Source organism: Camelina sativa, chromosome 6 (genome assembly GCF_000633955.1).
Source record: "Camelina sativa cultivar DH55 chromosome 6, Cs, whole genome shotgun sequence".
NCBI classification, from domain to species: Eukaryota; Viridiplantae; Streptophyta; class Magnoliopsida; order Brassicales; family Brassicaceae; genus Camelina; species Camelina sativa.
In genome coordinates this window covers 23,282,618-23,303,226 of record NC_025690.1, presented here as the reverse complement: position 1 = coordinate 23,303,226, position 20,609 = coordinate 23,282,618, and the positions used below count along the sequence as shown (strand labels likewise).

At 35.9% G+C, this 20,609-nt stretch overlaps 6 protein-coding genes and 2 pseudogenes across 7 annotated transcripts; 4 read left to right on the top strand and 4 right to left on the bottom strand.

Moving 5' to 3' along the window:
• LOC104699395 overlaps window positions 1-518 on the bottom strand; it is a 2,924-nt pseudogene extending 2,406 nt beyond the window's left edge.
• On the bottom strand, window positions 1,393-2,836 carry LOC104793125 (putative actin-9). Its single transcript, XM_019226781.1, has 4 exons — window positions 2,786-2,836; window positions 2,261-2,642; window positions 1,559-2,172; window positions 1,393-1,458 (listed from the first exon to the last, which is right to left on the bottom strand). Exons 1-4 carry the CDS (start codon window positions 2,825-2,827, stop codon window positions 1,393-1,395), a joined length of 1,104 nt encoding a protein of 367 aa, XP_019082326.1. The 5' UTR covers window positions 2,828-2,836.
• LOC104793123 lies at window positions 3,998-6,449 on the top strand. The gene is made up of 6 exons (XM_010519412.2): window positions 3,998-4,218; window positions 4,558-4,650; window positions 5,006-5,135; window positions 5,595-5,913; window positions 6,008-6,062; window positions 6,154-6,449. Exons 1-6 carry the CDS (start codon window positions 4,099-4,101, stop codon window positions 6,226-6,228), a joined length of 792 nt encoding a protein of 263 aa, XP_010517714.1. The 5' UTR covers window positions 3,998-4,098; the 3' UTR covers window positions 6,229-6,449.
• On the top strand, window positions 6,674-8,310 carry LOC109133438 (DNA ligase 1-like). The gene is made up of 6 exons (XM_019246554.1): window positions 6,674-6,887; window positions 7,029-7,130; window positions 7,402-7,449; window positions 7,717-7,994; window positions 8,097-8,151; window positions 8,236-8,310. The coding sequence occupies exons 1-6, from the start codon at window positions 6,723-6,725 to the stop codon at window positions 8,308-8,310; spliced, it is 723 nt and encodes a 240-aa protein (XP_019102099.1). The 5' UTR covers window positions 6,674-6,722.
• Window positions 8,583-10,657, top strand: LOC104793124 (nudix hydrolase 23, chloroplastic). 2 transcript variants are annotated; one of them, XM_010519414.2, is made up of 8 exons: window positions 8,583-8,931; window positions 9,015-9,146; window positions 9,225-9,301; window positions 9,452-9,587; window positions 9,678-9,818; window positions 9,913-9,971; window positions 10,098-10,164; window positions 10,327-10,657. In XM_010519414.2, the coding sequence occupies exons 1-7, from the start codon at window positions 8,686-8,688 to the stop codon at window positions 10,156-10,158; spliced, it is 852 nt and encodes a 283-aa protein (XP_010517716.1). In that variant the 5' UTR covers window positions 8,583-8,685; the 3' UTR covers window positions 10,159-10,164; window positions 10,327-10,657. The 2 variants fall into 2 exon arrangements, with proteins under 2 accessions (XP_010517716.1, XP_010517717.1); XM_010519415.2 differs by having other exon boundaries at window positions 10,245-10,334.
• Window positions 11,185-12,907, top strand: LOC104793126 (annotated as a pseudogene).
• On the bottom strand, window positions 13,034-14,007 carry LOC104793122. The gene has a single exon (XM_010519411.1). The coding sequence runs from the start codon at window positions 13,976-13,978 to the stop codon at window positions 13,169-13,171; it is 810 nt and encodes a 269-aa protein (XP_010517713.1). The 5' UTR covers window positions 13,979-14,007; the 3' UTR covers window positions 13,034-13,168.
• Window positions 15,451-17,647, bottom strand: LOC104793121. The gene is made up of 4 exons (XM_010519410.2): window positions 17,146-17,647; window positions 16,822-16,877; window positions 16,205-16,248; window positions 15,451-16,095 (listed from the first exon to the last, which is right to left on the bottom strand). Exons 1-4 carry the CDS (start codon window positions 17,362-17,364, stop codon window positions 15,617-15,619), a joined length of 798 nt encoding a protein of 265 aa, XP_010517712.1. The 5' UTR covers window positions 17,365-17,647; the 3' UTR covers window positions 15,451-15,616.

The following is a 20,609-nucleotide window of genomic DNA, read 5'->3' as shown; positions in this document are numbered from 1 at the left end:
AATAACATAAAACTTTTAATGACTTTATAAAACTCTTAATCCAATAACACTAGATTTATCAAGATTTTAGATAACTTTTTACAAATCCACAACCAATAACACCAAATTTTTAAAGAGTTTTTAAAAGTCTTGATTGAATAACAACATATTTTACCTAACTTTTAAAGTCATTAAAATTCTTTCGAAATCCTAATCAATACCTCCCCCTAAATCCTAAACCAATACCTCTCTCTATAGACTCTTAAAAAAAAACATTTTGTTTGTTAAACTATAAATATAAACGGCAAAGACCAATGTTTTCCCGTTTGCATTCTCACTTTGCAAAGATGCTTACGAATGAATAAAACTGAAATATTTTATTTCCTTTCTTGTGTAATTTGTAAACGCAATATGTAAATGCATAAATATTGTGTTTGAATCATAGAAGCCTTACGGATAAATAAAGAGTGTTTTTATTTTCCCCTTACCTTGATCACTCCAGTTCCGTTGTCACACACGATAGTCTCTAACTCCGACATTATCTAAAAGTAGACATAAATGTTTCAACAAAAAGTTTTAAAATATCATTGTTAAGAAGTTCACGCAACATTAACATTAATAGAACTGTAAAACCTAAATTAAATCATAAACTAACACTTGGGAAATAAACAGAGGCACGGCCGTATACAAAGATTATGCTGATTCCTAGCTCGGCCGTATTCCAATTTCCCACACTATTATGTGTTAATTTATATTCCTACAAAAGAGAATCCCTCAGATTTGCATTTTCCTACCAAAACAATATAATTAGGATTCTAAATAAATCCAAATCATCCCTAATTTTTGACTTTTTTCTTTCTAATTAGATTATAAAAACTAAATTAGCTAGCTTTAAATTATTAAAAAGTAAAACTTAAAAACAAAACTTTTTCAAGAGGAATGATAATGCGACACTTGTAACCTTGAAACCATCAAACCCATTTGTAATGTTATAATTTTAATTATACTCTTAAATAATGATTTAATTTTAATTATTTTGTAATTTCATATTTAAAATATTATGTGAAATACTTAATTAAATTTATTAACTAATGACTAAAAGTTCAATTAATTTATCTTTTATTTAAATTAAATTATCTTTTGTTTAAATAAAATAGATTTTAAGCACATATCGGAGATGTTGACTAAAAATTGATTGTTCTAAATACTATTGCATTTTATATGTAATTTATAACATAAACTTACAATAAGTATTATGCTTGTACCCACATAGTTATGACCATGGTTAATCCAACACCAACATAATTCAGTTATAAAAACAAAGAAATCAGATACAGATATGGAATCCCTCACAACAATTTATTTTACCAAAACAAAGCATATAGAACGCTACTTTTAGCATTGCCAACAAATTTAAATGCATCTCTTGTGAACAATTGTCGCTCCACTTTCTTCATACTCATCCTTAGTTACCCACATCTGCAATATAGTCATAACAAACTTTACATTATAACAACCCCAAAAAACTCACATTATACAGTATTTAACTTAAAAACCAGTTTTTATATCATCTTTCTACCTGATGAAAGCTGCTTAGAGCAGCCAAAGTGGAACCTCCAATCCAAACACTAGACTCACTCTCCGGAACATCAACTTTAATCTTCATACTTTTCGGTACAAGTGCAGTGATCTCTTTCGTCATCCTCTCTTTAATCCCATGGAACATTGTTGTCCCACCAGTCAACAAAATTTTACCATACAGATCCTTCCTCGTAACGACAGCACATTTCATGATTGAATTGCGAGTCGCCTCGTGAATACCAGGAGATTCTTTTCCCATAATCAAAGACGGCTGAAAAAGAACCTCAGGACACCTGAATCTCTCGGCTCCTATCGTGATCACTTGACCATCGGGAAGCTCGTAGGTTTTCTCGATCGCCGAGCTCTTTGTAGCCTTCTCCATCTCTTTCTCGTAGTCAAGAGTTATGTAACCGAGCTTCTCTTTGATGTCTCGGAAGATCTCACGCTCAGCGGATGTGGCGTATGTGTAGCCACGTTCGGTCATGATTTGTATGAGGTAGTTTGTTAGGTCACGGCCTCCTAGGTCTAGGCGCAGTATCCCGTGTGTGAGTGCGTAACCATCGTATATTGGAACTGTGTGGCTCACACTATCTCCTAAATCCAACACAAAACCTAAACAAACAGAAACTTAACGGAGTAAGTCATGGATTGATTCAAACGCAATACATTATACACGATATTTTGGATTTTGATTGCTTACCTGTGGTACGACCGCTGGAATAGAGACAAAGAACAGGTTGAATGGACACGTACATAGCAGGAACATCAAAGCTCTCGAACATGATCTGAGTCATTTTCTCACGGTTCGCTTTAGGGTTAAAAGGAGCTTCGGTGAGAAGCACCGGGTGTTCTTGAGGATCCACACGTAGCTCGTTGTAGAAAGTATGATGCCAAATCTTCTCCATGACATCCCAATTGTTAACGATACCACCATGCTCCATTTGGGATTTAAGTGTAAGAAGACCTCTCTTGGCTTGAGCATCGTTTTCCACGTAAGATTCGTTCTGTTTCAGTCCACCTTTTGGACGACCCACGACGCAAGGAAACACAACCCTTGGTGCTTCTTCTCCCGCATATCCCGCCTTCAAAATATGTTTCACAAATTATTTGCACTTTACGAAAGATTTTACAAAAAGAAAAAAAAAAAAAACTAAAACGTTTTTAAAAACAATCGAAGCCTTGATTTACGATTTTTTTTAAGTGTTCAATCATTAACTTTTCTTACCTGGAACATTCCATTACTCTTGTCAAACACGATAGGCTTCATCTCCTCTGATTCTGACGTTATCTAAAGTAAACATATAATTTATGTTTTAGAAAAAGAATTCAATCGTAAAGAAGTTCTAACGCAGCACTAACGTAAGAACCAAAACCAAATCACAAACACTTCGGCAAGAATAAAAGGGTTCACTTTTGTAACTAGTTTCTTTTGGCTTGCAAATGAATTCAAATTTTAGTTGAAAACACTGAGTCCATTTTTTAGCTAGTTTAAGAAAATAAAACCGTTCAACAAAAAAGAGAAGCAGAGGCTGTACGTATGAATAAGGCTTCACGAGAAACCGACCATATAACATGTATCACATCCAAATATCAATATAGACTTCAATTTTCCATTTATATAAACAAAAATATAGAAAACAGAAATCGATTTGGAGAGCGATCAAAGAGGAACAATCTAAAAAAATAGGTTCTTCATACAAAAGTAAATTTGCATTTATGTTTTTAGCCTTCCAAATCTGTCCTAATCTTTGATTTTTTATTTTTTTTTAGATAAAAAAGAAACCAATCTAACAAAATTGAAATGAGAATGAATGAGCCAACTCAACTTATAAAAGATGAAAAAAAAAACTGAATTTGATTTAATTTATTGAAAAGAAGTAAAAGTTGCTCATTTGACTCAACAAAACTTATACTATGATTCTATGATGAATAAATAACATGGCATGTGGTACATGGAAACCATTAAACTCATGTAGTAACAAATTAATCTTATTTTTTAATTTACGATCATAATTTAATGTTTAAAATTACATATATACACAATATTATGTGAAAGATATATAAATTAAATTGACCGCTAGGTAATTGTAGCAAAAAAGCTTTGTCGAGGTTATAAATCATATACATTGTGGAATATTTCAATTTGTTTTCGATCAATCATCAAGGTAAATCAATTCTTGAAAAAGAAGAACCCCGGTAAGAAAAACAAAGAACAAGATCCGGTCGGATATAGCCTAATGTGGCTATTCTAATTTGTATGTGGTTTTACTCAGTTTGCGGTGATCTTTAACATACTCGTGAGGCAGAGAGATAATTAACAAAAAAAAAAAAGGAAAAGTAACTTTTTTTTTTTTTTCATCCGCTCATTTGTTTTACCGGCGGTAAATAGTTGAATGGCCTATAGTGTGGGTCAGAGCAACTGAGTCAAGCCCGAGTCACGTTACCCACATCGGCTTTTTATTTTATGGTTTCTTCTTCTCTTATTTGCCAGCAAAACGGCGAAAAGACTTAATCTTTTTCTCCTCCGATCTCACAGAGATGAACGCCGCCATTAGAGCAGCGATTCTCAGACCACATAGCTACTCTTCTCAGCTCAAAGTCGCGTTATTTCATTCAACCCCCGTCTTAGAACGCAAACGTCGTACTTGCTGGGAATCGGTCAGTCTCTATCTCTCTCTCCTCCGTAAAATTTTGATTATTGTATTGAATCCTCAGCTAAATTTGCCTACTTTTGCAATTCTTTGGATTCATCGATGTCATTTTCCATGGATTTTGTGTTGTTTCATATGGTGGGTTTATCTAGATAACTGATGTGGATTTGCGTTGTTCTTAGTTTTCTCAATTTTTAGCTTTTGTAGACAGGTCGAAAATTTAGTGCTTTTTTTCTTTCTTATACAGACAAAATGTTGGGACTTTAGAGGTTTTCTTGTCTAAATTGGGACCATTTTACTAGACTAACAGGTCTTCTGAATTTTTTGGGATTCATTTTATCTGCAGAAATCAAATGTTCACAAGAAGAGGTTCAGAAGGATAAGAGAAAAGCAAGAATTATTGCGTAATGTGAATGCTTTTGCAGCAAACATGTTTACGGTATTTATTTCAATCTATGCTTTAATCACTTTTTTTTTTGTTGGCCTCACCTGTGTTGTCTCTGTCTAGTTTCAATATTTTGCTAATATGGTTTACGGTTTGAGCTTTATGTTTTCTGAAGTAACGTACTAACGTTTTAGATAGTTGATACTGAAAGTTTAATGGTTCAAAAGTGGAAGGATCTGGGGATTTTTGAAGAGGGAAATGCAAGTGTAGTGTCTTGGGTTTCAGTCTCTTGTGTAATGATGTAGTGTTTCTTATTGCTCTTTTGTTATGGTGCATTTGCTTATACTATTTTTGGGGGATTTCATTTGTAAAGTTCTCAAAAAGCTCCGGTTAATTGTTTTGATCCCAGAGCTGGCATGATGAGTTTGATGACGATGGTCCCTCCTCTCGAAAGCAAAACTCGTGGTTCAAGAAACAGTACTCCAAGGAACCCAAAGGAAACCAGAATAGCAAACACGGCCCTTACAGTTGGGGTAAAAGTAAGTGACTGTCTTAGCTTATTTCTCTCCAATCGGTAGGTATGTAGCTTGTTCAGTGCTTCTACAATCATGATCTTGTTCCTTTCTTAAAAGTTTAAATTGTTAGTCATCAATGGTAACTCTTGAGAATATAAGTGATGGCACCCAAGGAAGATTGTGTATGTTGTTTGTTGGCCTCAATCTTGTTTTGTTTAGCAACTTCCTGGCTTATCCTGGACTTAGGCTCATCCTCTGAAAATCCCTTAATTTTTCTGTACTAGCTTACATAATTATTGAAATTCCTGGCTCATCTTGGACTTAGTTCTTCTACTTGTGACCTGTTTTGTGGTTGAACCTGTACTACTAAGGTTTATGAAGTGTTTTCGTTGATGAAACTGTATTTAAGTCATTTTGCAGAATCAACAGGTGCAATTTTGTTTGGCTACATACTCTTAACAATACTTTTGTTCCACTGTGTAGGGCATTTTGATTTTTGTGAAGTTGATGAGGACTTTGACGTAGACTATGTATTCCGAGCCGCTTTTGGTGGATCCAGAGGTTTCTCTTTTTCATTCACCCATGAAGAAGATGAACCTCGATGGCGGCATCACTCTTCAAGGTTTTCCAACAATTCTAAGAAGTCTTGGAGATCAAAATATCGGTTAGATGAAGATGAAGAAGAAGATGACTATACTTCAGAGTCCAGCGACTCTGAGTCAGAGCCAAACCAAGTGTCTCATAGACAAGCACTTGGCCTGAGTACTTCGGGCCCCTTAAACCTTAAAGATGTCAAAGATGCGTGAGTAGTTAGTTATCTTCATGCCAATATACAAAAGCTAACCGTATATTCAATTTCTCACCACTTTACATCAAACTCTTTTTTTCTTGATCAGGTATCGAACTTGTGCATTAAAATGGCATCCAGACCGTCATCAAGGCTCTACCAAGGTAACCAATAAGCTCTCCTCCTCTCTGTTCAATCTTCCCATATAAGCTTATTTTCTTTTCTGTTAATGAATCTTTGATGATATGAAAACAGGTGGCGGCTGAAGCAAAGTTCAAGCTCTGCAGTGTGGCTTATCAATCTTTATGCGAAAAGCTATCGGTGAACTAATAATATAGAGAGAGTTAGATAGGTTTTGATTACACACTTAGAGATATCTCATTACAATAAATTTCAAAAATTGTTTCACTTTCTAAAGCTTTGCCCAAAAAGCAAAAAGCTCACTACAAGATCCAAGCAATGCCTCTGGTTCTGTCATATTTTATCTCTTCTAAAAATTACTACTGATGTTGTTTGTATTAATATCTCTCATCCCCTGCTTTTGCCTTTCATCGATTTGTCTTTTTTTTTAACCGGTCAAGCCCAGTTTAGTTAGTTAACTCAAGGCCCAACCACCCAAGCTCTCTCTGTTTTGTAATAAAGACAGTCCTTGGAGATCAAGCAAAAACCATTATGTAAAAATTGTAAATATTGGATTCTCAAAAAAGGAAAATCTTCTTTTTTTTTTTTTTCTCTCCTCTGTTCTTCTCTAAAAAAAAAAAAAAAACACTCTTCTTGGTGTGAGTCAAGGTCGAGTCACACACTGATTTAAAGAACGCAATGTTATGTACTCTCCTACAGAGATGAACACTACTACTACCGCCATCAAAGCAGCGATTTGCAGACCGCAAAGCTATTGTTTTCTACTGAAAACTGCGTTTTTTCATTCTACTCCCGTCTTAGAACGCAAACGTCGTTCTTCGGAATCGGACGGTCTTTTCACAACATGTGTGGGTTTGCCTAGCTTATTTGATTTAAAATCAAATTTACCTGTCAATCTCTAGATTTTGATTTTGAAGTGCAGAAAACAGTTTAATAGGTGTGTGGATCCATGTTCTGATTTTTTTTAGGGTTTCTTTAATATCTGACAGAAATCAAATGCTCAAAAGAAGAAGAGAAGTAAGAAGTTTTTGAGGGAACATCAAGAAGCAGTGCGTCGTGCTGTTGAACAACTTAAACAAGAAAGAGAAGAGGTACACATATTGAGAAAATTTATCATGTATAAAACATGTTTAAGCCCTTTAGGGGTAATTATACTATTTCATCTAATAGCTAATTTAATCACTTGTTTTGCTTGCTTCTTCCATTGCCTAATTGCTTTTAAGAGTTGAAAACTTGCTTAAAAAAAAACACACACACATAAAACCCTTATGTGGTCTCTTAGCCGCCAATGTACCTTTAGTATATTGTCTGATTGTTCATGAATCATGACTTAGTGTATCTCGTGGTTGTAATTAACATCAGGCCACCAAGAAAGCCAAAGAAGCCAGAGAAGCCGAACAAAAAAAGAAGGGCAAACACGGCTCAGAGAGTTGGCGTAAAAGTAAGTGCTTATCCTTTGAAATTGTGTAGTTAAGGTGCAATTTTGTTTAGATACATTTACTCTCATATTATTTAAAGAAACATGTGTTACATTTTGTAGGGCGTTCTGTTTCCCGCGATGACGACTTTGAATTTATATTCCGAAATTTATTTACTGAATCCAGAGATTATTACTATTCAACCCATAGAGAGAAGGAACGTCATTGGTGGTATCAGTCTTCATGGTCTTCTTATTACTCTAGCAACTCTTGGAGATCGCAATATAGATTTTATGAAGGAGGAGAAGAAGATGAAGAAGAAGAAGAAGAAGAAGAAGAAGAAGAAGAGATAAACGAAGAAGAAGAAGAAGGAGAAGGAGGAGGAGGAGAAGAAGAGGCAAAACAACAAGATGATGGCTATAATTCAAGAAAATCAAGCGGCTCAGTGTCAGAGTCAATCCAATTCCAAGCTTCTCATAGACAAACACTTGGTTTGAGTCCTTGGGGTCCCTTAAAACTAGAAGATGTCAAACATGCGTGAGTTACTTTTTACTTCCAAGTTCACACACACACACAATATAAAAAGTAACTAACACATACATGTTCACCAAACTTGTTGTCTTTGTTTTTTGGAATCAGATATCGAACTTGTGCATTAAAATGGCATCCAGATCGTCATGAGGACTCTACCAAGGTAAACACCAAACACAATCTTTTCAATCTCCATTGCAGTGTTTTTTTTTCTTGTGCTAATTCTTGAATCTATAAACTGATACAGGCAGCAGCTGAAGAAAAGTTCAAGCTCTGCACTGTGGCTTATCAATCTTTACTCGAGAAGCTAGCAGTCAAATAATATTTTTTTTGTGTAACCTAGGAAGCTACTGATTAAAGAATCGATAGGTTTTGATTACTAATAACAATATTTTCCAAAATACTTTTTAGTATAGCCTGATCAAGAAAACAAGAACCAAGCAATGTGTGAGTGTGTGACTATGTCTGTTTTGACCCGGTTCGATTTATTTGGTCAAGTTAAACCGGTGTTTTGGTCTAAACAAGTGAAACCAATAATAAACCGGACCTTTGGCTAAGTGAAAGAGTCATTAATTCAGTTCAATCCTCAGATGTCAAATACTATTTCGTTTTTTCAATTGATTGGCCTTTGAGGGAGAAGAGACAAATAAGCTATTGCCGGAACTGAAGAGATTCCGGTGAAGCTCTGGTGCGTATAATGCTCAAGGCCGTTCAGATCTTGGGTTGGTCATCAGGTTTAACCATCTCACAGAGATTAACGAAGACCCGCAAGTCCTCGAGTGTCTCTTTCATCTCTTCATCTCTCAATCTCTCCACTTTCCCCTCTGTAACTTCGAGCTCTCCTCGGAGAATCTTATCTTTCAACACAACTCGGATGTCTTCCTCACTTCCCGGGACTGACCCAGTTGCAAATTCTCCAGCTTTCGTCTCTGTTCAATCAGCTGTGAGTCTAATTCATTCATCTCCTGTAAAGATCTTATCTTTAGGCTTTTTGGGTCTCTTCAATGGTGTGTTTTGTTGTTTTAGGGTGATGTTCGTAAGATAAAGTTCTGTCAATGGTGTGGAGGGCCAACGAAGCATGAGATACCTGATGGTGAAGAGAAATTGAGAGCTATTTGCACACATTGTGGCAAAATAGCATATCAGAATCCTAAGATGGTACTGTTCCTTTTGATTCTATCAACGAATTTTGTTTTTGTGTCATTATAAATCAGGTTGATGAATGTGAAATTGCAGGTTGTAGGTTGCCTTATAGAGCATGAAGAAAAGATTTTACTTTGCAAGCGTAACATTCAACCTTCACACGGTCTATGGTATATATACGAACTATACACACTTGTTGTCTTTGTGTTGAGTACATAATTTATTGCTACACAATACAAAAATATGAGTTTTTTTTTTGCTAGTGTTGTGTGTGAAGTAAAGTTATATAAATAGTAAGATTGGGTCTTTTGAGTACACAGGACTCTTCCTGCTGGTTATCTAGAAGTTGGAGAGTCAGCTGCACAAGGAGCAATGAGGGAAACTTGGGAAGAAGCTGGAGCCACTGTGGAAGTTATTTCCCCTTTTGCGCAACTCGACATTCCTCTTATTGGCCAAGTAATTATATATACAAAAACACCCCTAGTTTATACGTTTATTCATTCTTTGCATAATTGTACTTATATGGCTCTACTTATTTTGGAGCAGACGTATGTTATATTTCTAGCCAAACTGAAGAACCTGCATTTTGCGCCTGGTCCAGAATCATTGGAGTGTCGTCTTTTTGCACTAGATGAGATACCGTTTGATTCCTTGGCTTTTTCATCTATATATGTTACCTTGAATTTGGTAAGATTAAGAACAGAGACGAATCTCATCGTACTCTCCAGTCCCCATTCACTAGATTTCTAAAAAACCATGTTTGCTTTGTTGGTTTTTACAGTACTTGGAAGATCTGAAAAATGGGAAAGTCAAGTTTCACTACGGTACAATAAATAAAAGGTGCGTTCCAGTTAATATCACAGTATGTGGAGTTGATTGTTGAGAGATACTATCTAACAGTTGTACTTTATTTCTTTGATCACTTATGGTGTAATGTGACTAATTACGTGCTCTGATCTTTCTCAGGCCTGGAAGTAGTCCTTCAGATATTCGTGCCTTTAGTCTTGATTACCATCTGCAGCCGTGACTCGAGGTTCGAAAATCCTTGCCCTTTACATTTATGGATTGGATTGTATGGGTCTAATAAAGTTCCTTGGATGATAAATCGTTTAGGGACAATTGTGCTTTTATAATGACTTCTCTGCGTGGAGACTTTGTCCTTATGGTTGAACCTAATATGAGAGCCTGTCTACAGAGTTTACAGAAGCGGCTTCTGGACTTCATTCTCCCACGTCGTGTCTTGTCATTTGGCACCTAGTTGCTGACTAAACGAGAAGGAAAGATGAAGTTGCTTTTGTGAGAGATCCTTGGACAGCTGAGAAGAAAGACGGAAGATCATTTATTTGGACAGAGAAATAGGTTGGATGGCTGTGACTTGTTAGGTATCTCATGTCAGATATTATGGCTGAACAAAGTGTTTCTGTTTCTAGTTTCAGTTGCCTCAATTGTAAAAGGAAACAATGCAAATGTGCCTGCAACATTTTGATCAATCTTTGTGTAATTATTAATTCCCCGCGTTATTGTTACCTCTCGAGGTCGTCACTGAAAGAAAGAAAAACCAAAAAGATAGGATATACAAGAACAGAGACAAGTCCGCACATGTTTATGCTTTAAATCAAAAGCAAGACAGCACCAAAGAGTAGAACTCATATCTAGCTCAAGCTGAATCTTTTTTAAGTTCAAGCTGTTGCCTCAAAGGTGGATCTTCCACTTGCTCTGTTGTTGCAGCAACTTGTTCCGTCTTTGCAGTCTTTAAAACCCTTAACAGGAACAGATTCAGCGTTTGCTGTTTTTTCATCAATCACTCGTCCCACACTTCTTGGCAGAAGCAGTCACATGCTTAAACTCATTCACAGCACATGAAGCATGAATGTGATGTGATATATAGTTGCAGAATGAACCAAACCAAATACCAATTAGGAGTAGTGGTTTAGAGTCCACGTGAACCAACGGTTAGCTTGCGGTTATGTCCTTTTGCCTTTTTTTTTTTTTTTTTCTTTTCTTAATAAAGAGACACAAAACGATATATATACTTATGTCTCTCTTCCGACTGCACAAATTCAAAAGTCCTAATAGCGATTTCCGGAGTCTTTGCAGGTGAAGGGTTTAAAGAGATGATGAAGAGAAGAAGGACGGATCTGAAAGAAGCGGAGTCAGAGCATGGGAGCATTGCCAAGGTCGTCTCTCTCAGAGATTCCGATCAAATTCAGGTATCAATAAATACGCCTCCTTTATATTTATTTGGGTTTCACGCCAATTCATAGCGTTTCCTTGGGATCAATGGCTTGGCTAGGTTTGTATCATCTATGTACTTAACTTGCTTTAAAGTTTTAATTTTTACTTGTGTTTTCATGTTATAGTTTTGAGTTTCCAATCGATTCTTCTGTACTTGCTTGCTTTTTTTTTCTTCTCTTTGAAGATGTTGGATACAAAAGGAGATAACTCATTAGCATTGTTTCCATCCGAGTTTCGTGAGAACATTGATCTTGTGATGGAGATTCTTATGAGATTGCCAGCAAAGTCCATGGTGAGCTACAAGTGCATCTCGAAGCAGTGGTCATCCCTCATCTTTTGTCGATATTTTTGCAACCGTTTATTTACTACAGTCACACGGCAGCAGCAACCACATATATACATGTGTTTAGTGGATGACGGCGGCAAACGTGTGCTGCTATCAATATCATCATCAACACCGTCTCCAGACAACAACACTTGTTATGTGGTCGACCAAGATTTGAGCATCATAGGGATGGGGGGCTATTTCTTAAATCTTGTCCGTGGCTTGATGTGTTTCTCTGTAAGAAAAAAGGCATGCATCTATAACCCTTCCACTAGACAGCGCTTGACCTTACCCGCCATAAAGTCCGACATCATTGCTCAACAAGGTGATCAAAGGAAGGATACCCGGTATTACATCGGACACGATCCTTCTAACGATCAATACAAAATAGTCTGCACGGTTGCGATATCCTCTGCATTTTTCGGAAATGTTAGGTCAGAGCATTGGGTCTTTGTACTAGAACCTGGAGGTTCGTGGAAAAAGGTTGTTCCCCCCAAAAACTACCATCCTCATGCTCCTTCCACAGTAGGACACTTTATCAATGGGTCGGTAGTATATTATATGGCTTGGCTTGATATGGAAACTTGTGCTGTTGTCAGTTTCAACACTACGTCTGAAGAGTTGACTACCATCCTAGTACCTCAGGAGGCCGGGGATGTGGCTCTGCCTGCAGCTAGGATGAAGGCTGGTCTTATCGAGTACGGTGGGAAAATAGCTGTTTCGATCATACCCACCTCGAAGACAAGGGTTTGGTGGATTTATGGGTATTGAAAGACGCTGGAGAGAAGATATGGTCGAAGAAGAGGCTGTTTTTACAGCCTTGTCAAAAGCATCTAGTCCATGACCTTACTCTGATCGTTAAAGGTACAACTCAAGATGGCAAGGTTATCTTGGCACCGGTGAATATGAATTCTCAATTCTATATTTTGTGTTACGATATTGGAAGCAATGACCTGAGAAAGCTTGAAATCAAAGGAGTACCACACATTTGGTTTGATAAGAAGTGCTATTTCGACTTGAAGTACTCTATGGATGAGAGTGAGGACGTCATCTACTTGGAAACTTGACCATTGTGACTTTGTTTGTCTAGCTAGCTGTTTAAGAACAATACAACTAAGTTACATGTTTTTGTTTTTGTCAGGAATTAATTTATTTTCTAGATATGATAAGGAACGAGCTTAATCTCTTGCTTAAATGCTTTGCTTCAAGCAGAATATAATCTTATGTTTCTGGCTGAACAAAGTGTTACTGTTTCTGGTTTGGATCCATGTTTGTGTAATTAAGTTATTTCGTTACTGTTACTTACTTCAAGGTCTTGATCAGTGAGACAAAGGGAGACCAAAAGATAGGATACTTATTCAAGTTCAGTACTTTAGAGAACACAAGAACAGAGAAAATTCCAGGTCATATTGGCACATGTAAATGCATCAAATCAAACAAACTGAAAAGAAGAAGATAGCAGCGACACAAAGATACATCAAACAAAAGAACTGAGATTGAAGGAACCCATCATGTTTGCCAGAGCAGAACTCATATCTAGCTCAAGCTGAAGCTTCTGAAGTTCAAGCTGTTGCCTCAAAGCTGGATCTTCCACTTGCTCTGTTGTCGCAGCTACTCGTTGTTCCGTCTGCACAGTCTCCAAACCCTGAACAGGAACAGATTCAGCGGTTGCTATCTTTCCTCCATCACTCGGCCCACACTTCTCAGCAGAAGCAGCCACTAGCTTAGGCTTATTCACAGCACATGAAGCATGAATATGATAACTACAAGCATAACAGTTATAAGACCAAAACCTACCATCCATAGCTATGTTACAAATATTGCAGACAAGCTGATTCCCGAAACCAAACTGAGTAAAAGACATAACAGGAGTGCTGTTGTAGACGAGAAGTAGACTATGGATAGGATGAGACTCATGAACCATGACCTGAGGCAGATGCGCACATTGAACATGGAGGTCAAAGTCGCACAAAGGACAACAGTAAGAGAACCCTTTACCTCCAGTGCAGCCACATGCCCTGCAGAGGAAGGTACCGGCGCTGTAAGTTGTATAAGGGACTAGAGTCAAGTGGTGGAACCCTGCGTGGGAAGGGTGTTGCATCCCACGCACTGCGTTACCACATTGCTCATGAAGATTGAATTCACATGTTGAACAGATATACGCAGTTTCGAAATCAGAGATGGTTAATTCACAGCCTGAGCAGACAACTGAAGAATCTGTGCTTTTATTTGTCTGAATCTGTTGGAGCTTGAGAGTATGTGGATGGCTGAAATGTTTGTACTCCATTGGAGTTTGTCTCTTTGATTTAACAATCTTGTGTGTGTTTGGAGTTTGGATCACGCTAGTCTATCCATGCATATAAGGTTTCTCTGACTTTGAATTGTTCCTAATTCTGAGTTGTTTTGATTGGTTTAAAAAAATTGTTTTCTTAATTGGAAATTAGTAGTTAGTTTTTTTTGGTAGGATAATGAAAATTACAGAAAGTCAAAGGAAGCAGCGTTAAACTTCAGAAGTCAACTACTTGAGAGTTGACCATCGAAGTCGTCGTATCTCTTTAAGACTTTAACTGTCCATTGTTTTATCACGCTCTTCTTTGTAATTATTGGAAGTTTACTAACATCCTTTTCTATCAAAAACACAAATTTGTAGACAAGACATTATTATAGTAGCGTCTTTCCAAGTTGCAATCCGAACAGTAAAACATTAATGCATCAACAAACCAGACTTATGGAGTTCAAAGTTGCACCACAAACCGCAAGTAGTGAATCATATCAGTAAACCATTGAACATAACATTAATGCTTCACCAAACCAGATGAGCTCAAAGTTGCACCACAAGTAGTAAATCATATTAGTATAACCCTTGCCGGGGACAATTACTTAACTAACTAAGTTTACGTTACTCATATTGGTGGTTTCAGCTAAATAGTCTAAAAATCGAAATTTTTAAAAAAACACACACAATTTTTAAGTGGAGAAATCCACAAGATATATGTCGAGTCTAAAAAAATCAATAATACGACAGCCCTACCTAATTAAAACTAGTTTATCCCCACCATACATAATATTGACAAGCCATCATTATCATACACCAAATTTGAGTTATAACCACTTTCTATAATTTTTGTATATTATTAAATTTAATACGAGACATATAATAGAAGCTCCAAACCACTCCATAGCCAGGCGAGGTCTAATTAAAAATCACGTCACTCATTTTCTCTCGTTTGAACAACGTTTCTCATAAATAAAACTATGACGTATTTTCTTCGTTTCTACGTCACCTCACACGGTCACACCGACTCACACCCGACCGAGAATTAACTAGATTTGTGCATCAACTAGTCGTAGTAGAAGTATAGCGTAACGAACCAAGGGTGCAACTAGTTTTCCAAAGTAGTAGTAGTAGAAGTATAGCGTATCGAACCAAGGGTGCAACTAGTTTTCCAAACTTCCAAATATGGTAAAGAATTATTGTTGACAACTGAAATAAATTCCCGTTGGGTTTCATTTATTTTGCATCAGTTGCAGTGAACATTATGTAGAAAAACAGTTCACATGATTTTGCTAAAAAAATTTGAGACATCAATAATTTAGTACTACTATTAGTTTACAGTAAGTCAGTAACTAGTAACTAACTTACTGAAAAACAGATTGAATACAATTTTTAGAATTATCTTATTCTATAGTCGTATTCCATATTTCATTTATCCAGCCAAAGTTCAACTGCTTAAACTTAAAACAAAAAACACAATCGAAACTAGGAAACATTCACCAATATATAAGCTGCAAGAGCAAACACCAGTTAAGTCCTCGATCAATCTACACACACATGTTCTCAAACCCAATTACATAGAGCTATCATCATGTACATAAACAATAACACATACATATCCCATATACATGCAAATGCTGATCAACAGACTTACTTATCATAAACAGCAAACTGATGATCAGCAGGTGCACTTATCTCACTCTCAACATCAGCAGCTTTACCACCACTAGTGCTGGTTTGTCCGAGCAAACTACTTATTGAACGTGCCTTTACCATCCCAAGCTTCACTCTCTTCTTCTTCACTTCCACCACCACAGATTTTTTCTCTCCCCCACGACCACCACCGCTCTTGTTCGTGCTCCTCACCCTACCTTTACCGAGATGATGCTCACAAAGAGAATACCCAACAAGCGTTTGCTGACAACATCTCCATCCTCTACCGTTAACGCGGCTGCACCGCGATCCTTCCTCTAATCCACCACCGCTCTTTTTCCCTTTCTTCTTCCCTTTACTACCGCCTCCACCGCCTCTAGCTTCTTCTTCTTCTTCATCTTCATCTTCGTAATCCTCAAAGTTTATAAAGCCTCTTCTCTTCCTCAAAGTAATAACCTTCTCATTCTTCTCGATAACTATATCATATATACACACTATATAGTGAAATGGTGCAACCAAAGAACAAGTTCACCAACAAAAAAACATATATCGATCAAGAAGCTCTATATATATATATATGTGTACCTTGAGTTGAAGAGTCGGATTCTCCTCGGGAACGAACGTTCTTGCTGTGATATTGTTAGAAGGAAAGAAGAAGTTAAATCAGATTTTGTATACAAAAAAAAAGAAGAGATGAAAGCGATCCATCTAAGGTTGCAAGATAATAATAGAGCACACAAGGGTAAGGGTCGAAATGGGGACCATTGGTATATAAGAGTATCACATTGCTAATGTGCACCGTCATGAGGGGTGCATGTTTAGATGAGTATTATTGTGTTACTCCTCTCCCTAACTACTCCATCAATGTATTCCCTCAAAATGTTAACAGTGTGACGATAACAAAACCATAAAGAAACTCTTATATAACTTTCAGATTAAAATCTAACTTGACCATTATAATCAATCATCAGCAAAACAAAAGCTTTTGTAGTTGTTAAAACCATGAAAGTTTTGATTTTGATCCAGTTTTATCCATCAGTTTGGTATTTTTTTTGCCAAAGGTTGGATCTTTTTATAAGAAACGAAAACCAAATATTTGTAATTTCGAGTTAGTAGAACTACACCACGCAAAGTAATATATATCATCAGTCAGAGAAGAGAATGAATTGTGTAAAGAAGAAATCATTCTCGAATTCACATACCTGCCCGATGCATCGGTACGACTCTTAACGTCTACATCACCATTATCATCATCATCCTTTTTATAGGAAAACAAAAGATAAACAAAGATAAGCAATTGAACATTCCTTAATAAAGATCTGCAAATGAAGAACAATTATTCTTGATGGTGGTGCAAAACAATAATTAATTGTAAGAAAAAAAAAAAAAAAGAGAGATAGAGTCAAGTACGGTCGTCATACAAACACAAACTTGCACCCAAAAAAACAAAAAAATCCAAACTTTATAAAAAAAATTGGAAGTATCTCAATTGGGTCTGTATACGTATATACTAAAAAGAGGCTCACCAGAGGTTTGTCCTCCTTCTTCTTCTTCTTCTTTCTCCGATCAGAAACCGGCGACGGTGGCGAAAGCTGAAAAGAAGCAAAAGCCCCGTCTCCGTCTCTGTAACCACCGAGGAAGTATCTCGCGGTGGCCGTCGGTGAGCGGTTAAAGTAGAGATCTGAGAGAGGAACTGGTAACAGAGACGAAAGAGGAAGAGGGACTTGTCGTTTCCGGATCCTCATCGGCGAGAGCAGACAGATATATAGCTAAAATAGAAAAGAAAGATTCTTCCTTTTTTTCTTCTCTGCTGCTGCTATCTCTCTGCTCTTCAAATCTTTTTTTTTTTTTTTTTTTAGGATCTTTGCACCAAAGAAGGGACTGTAGTAGACAAACCCAGATGGAGGAGATATATAAACAAGGAACAAAAGAGTTTAATCTTCTTTTTTGTTTTTGTTTTTGTTTATGTTTTTATTATTACACGGACTTGGGGGAAAATAAAGAAAGCAATGTGGCTTATTGGCTTTGTGGTGTGTTGTGTTGTGATCTTTGTTTGTTGTGGTGAGATGCTCATTTACTCTCTTTTTCTCTCTCTATCTCTAATTTTTTTTTTCTTTATTTCGTTGCACCCAAAAAGCAAGTTCGTAGTAAATTGAATTTGAGTGAGCAAGCGCCCACGTAGGAAAATGACTGAGACTAGTATAATTTCAAAACAAAAAGATTTTAAGAGGTTTTTTATTTATTTTTTTACAAGTAGTATAAAAGGTTAAATTACTTTAAATTGTAAAATGGTGATACCAATCACACCAAAAAAAAAAAAAACTGGTGATACCAATTGGCAAAGACTATTTTAAACTTAATTGGTAATACAAAACGGTAAAATTTATTTTTAATTACATGTATTCGAATAGTAATTATTTTAAATTGGTCGTATTTGAATAATGATACAAAACGGTAAGATTATATTTTCAAAATTAAATGATAAACGAATAATTTTTAAAAAATATAAAAATAAAGATAAGATATAAAGTAAAAAACAATATGTGTTTATATTGAATATTGTCTAAATTTCAATTTTTTTTTTTTGCGATAGACAACACATTAAACGATCATGCTGCCGATTCAAATTTAAAAAAAAATAGAGTTTTTGATATTGTAATTGGATAAATGATGAGTAATTTATATAGAGGCATACATATATTACATAATCATATCTTTGAAAACATTGTGGATATAATTTGGATTAATGACCCGTTCCAGCTTTTAAACCATATTAGATATGTATAATGTCAGTCGTCAGATACTCATATCATTAATCTAATCTAATGAACTCATGATCATGTACGCTTATATTTGTAAAACAAAATGTTTGTATATTTATTGGTAATGTTAGATATGTATATATAACATTTGAACAATGAAAATAGTTTTAAGAAAAGTGGTAGAAAGAGGGCTAAAGATGCAAACAAAGACATTGGTAACCAACGCTATGATATAGATGTATGAATTTTCTTGAAACTGAGGTGTGTGATTTGCGTTGTTGAGTGAGGGGAGAATTATAGGAGGGAGGCACGTGGAGAGTGGATGGCGCACGTGCAGGAAACCGGGAGAAGAGGTAGCCCAACGTTGCCAGCTTGGACGAAAGAGAGAGAGAGAGAGAGAGAGAGTGGGTGAGAGACTGATGGAGAGGAGAAGAAGTTTTATTTTTGAGGCTTTCGTTGGTGGGTCTTTTTGTTTCTTTTGTTAACACATCTGGTAAGTTCATTAAACGACCCCATATGTTTCATTCCTTCTCTTTTGCACCCCTCTTTCTTCTCATAATTCTCCTTATTATAAAGCATATATGATGTGTCTTTTTGTCATGTGAAACCTGTTAACATTTGTTTATCCTGTCAATTTTGTAGTATAACGAAAAGTTAGCAATAATTGTTATTAAAAATTAAAAATAATAGAGAGGAACGACAATGTTGCACTTGCACTCTCTCCCCAATTGAAATATATAGGTGGGAATGGGCTGGCACGTCACATTAAGCCAAAAAACGGCTAATAGTTTTTTTCTTCATCATCTTCTTCTTCTTCTTTTTATAATCGTCTACAAGTGTAGGATGATATGAATTTAGCTTCAAGTGTGTTAACATGTACACCTTGTTCAGTAACTTACTCTTTCCATTCATAATCGTAAGTCTGTGTTGAATGTGTTGAATGTGAAGTTGTCAATCCTGATGATTCATGTACTATCGGTAAAACGGTCTATCCTGTTTTTTTTTTGTAGCATAAGTCGAAATTTGTCCGTTGTGAAAATACTCTTCAGAACTGTACATTGTGTATATTTAAATGGTATATAGATTAAAAAAAGTTAAAAATTATATCGCTTTTAGAGATTTGATTCGATGTACGTATATAAGAAAATTATTACTTATATTACGATAAGAATATACTATTTGTTAACATTAGACTCATTAGTTCATGTTATAATTATCAGAAATACCCTAATTTTAGTAGTCGAGAAATTCGTTCTTGGTTAGAGCTGGTGTTATGTCAGTGTGTCACCCATTGTAGAAAAAAAAAATCCACTTAATCCATACTTCACATAAAAATTATTTTATGGAAAATGATGTTTCGTATTTTATATGCAAAAATTATAATATGGGGAAAATGTGAGAGAATACAAATTAAGATATCGATTAATCTCAGATATCTTATATAAACCAGAATCATGAGTAAACTGACCTCAATGCAGTCTACCACTAAAGAAACCAAGTTTAGATTTTATATTTTATATTTTATACAAAAAATTGCTACTAATCAAACTTCACATTCATGAAAAGCTACTGTAGATATCAATAACCATGATGCTAATTAGTATTATTTTTTTTGTTAGTAAATAATTAATTTATGTAATGTTTTATGATAATGTTAATTAAACAACACAAATTTTCGGTATTCCATGTGTGTTATCTTGTGGTTATCTCATATCTTGAATTTCCAATTATGAAATTTGTGTTAGGTATAGATGTGTAATTTAACTTAATTCTGAAAACTAATTATATCTTTTACCAAAATATAAATAGATCTGATCATTATTAAGAATTTTTAGGTAAGAAAAATAAAGGAAATAAAAATAAATAAAATAGCCAAAAAAAATTATGCCTGTCAACTAATCGTGGCCGTCCCCGGTCACAGGGAAATGTTTATCTTCGCCGTGTATATATATTAGTGTACACCGGAACACAGGGGATTGTGTCCCCGCTCTCCCCTCGTCTGATTGAAAAGATTTTGATCGTACCCTTTTGTTTTGAAGGTGAACCCCATTTGACAAATCGGAGCTCCAGTAACCTCTCCAGAGCTGTTCGTCACCCAATTCTCTTCTTTTATCGTGTTCGTGTTCATGATTGTTCATTCAGCCTCTCAGCTCTTACGTTTTCTTGCACAATCTTCCTCAATTTTGGATTAAAGGCATTAGCTTTGGAGATTTTGGGGGGGGGGGGGG

What these genes read in the sequence shown, in the direction of transcription:
- LOC104793125 (XM_019226781.1), bottom strand. Translation starts at nt 2,827, where the DNA reads ATGAAGCCTATCGTGTTTGACAAGAGTAATGGAATGTTCCAG. An exon ending in AGAGTAATGGAATGTTCCAG is followed by an intron (nt 2,643 to 2,785) that starts GTAAGAAAAGTT and finishes CATATTTTGAAG; the next exon opens with GCGGGATATGCGGGAGAAGA. An exon ending in CTCTAAGCAGCTTTCATCAG is followed by an intron (nt 1,459 to 1,558) that starts GTAGAAAGATGA and finishes ACTATATTGCAG; the next exon opens with ATGTGGGTAACTAAGGATGA.
- LOC104793123 (XM_010519412.2), top strand. Translation starts at nt 4,099, where the DNA reads ATGAACGCCGCCATTAGAGCAGCGATTCTCAGACCACATAGCTACTCT. An exon ending in CTTAAAGATGTCAAAGATGC is followed by an intron (nt 5,914 to 6,007) that starts GTGAGTAGTTAG and finishes TTTCTTGATCAG; the next exon opens with GTATCGAACTTGTGCATTAA. An exon ending in GTCATCAAGGCTCTACCAAG is followed by an intron (nt 6,063 to 6,153) that starts GTAACCAATAAG and finishes ATATGAAAACAG; the next exon opens with GTGGCGGCTGAAGCAAAGTT.
- LOC109133438 (XM_019246554.1), top strand. Translation starts at nt 6,723, where the DNA reads ATGTACTCTCCTACAGAGATGAACACTACTACTACCGCCATCAAAGCA. An exon ending in ACGGTCTTTTCACAACATGT is followed by an intron (nt 6,888 to 7,028) that starts GTGGGTTTGCCT and finishes AATATCTGACAG; the next exon opens with AAATCAAATGCTCAAAAGAA. An exon ending in AAGCCGAACAAAAAAAGAAG is followed by an intron (nt 7,450 to 7,716) that starts GGCAAACACGGC and finishes TCTTCTTATTAC; the next exon opens with TCTAGCAACTCTTGGAGATC.
- LOC104793124 (XM_010519414.2), top strand. Translation starts at nt 8,686, where the DNA reads ATGCTCAAGGCCGTTCAGATCTTGGGTTGGTCATCAGGTTTAACCATC. An exon ending in TCGTCTCTGTTCAATCAGCT is followed by an intron (nt 8,932 to 9,014) that starts GTGAGTCTAATT and finishes TTGTTGTTTTAG; the next exon opens with GGTGATGTTCGTAAGATAAA. An exon ending in TACGGTACAATAAATAAAAG is followed by an intron (nt 9,972 to 10,097) that starts GTGCGTTCCAGT and finishes GATCTTTCTCAG; the next exon opens with GCCTGGAAGTAGTCCTTCAG.
- LOC104793122 (XM_010519411.1), bottom strand. Translation starts at nt 13,978, where the DNA reads ATGGAGTACAAACATTTCAGCCATCCACATACTCTCAAGCTCCAACAG.
- LOC104793121 (XM_010519410.2), bottom strand. Translation starts at nt 17,364, where the DNA reads ATGAGGATCCGGAAACGACAAGTCCCTCTTCCTCTTTCGTCTCTGTTA. An exon ending in CGTACCGATGCATCGGGCAG is followed by an intron (nt 16,249 to 16,821) that starts GTATGTGAATTC and finishes ACAATATCACAG; the next exon opens with CAAGAACGTTCGTTCCCGAG. An exon ending in ATCCGACTCTTCAACTCAAG is followed by an intron (nt 16,096 to 16,204) that starts GTACACATATAT and finishes TATATGATATAG; the next exon opens with TTATCGAGAAGAATGAGAAG.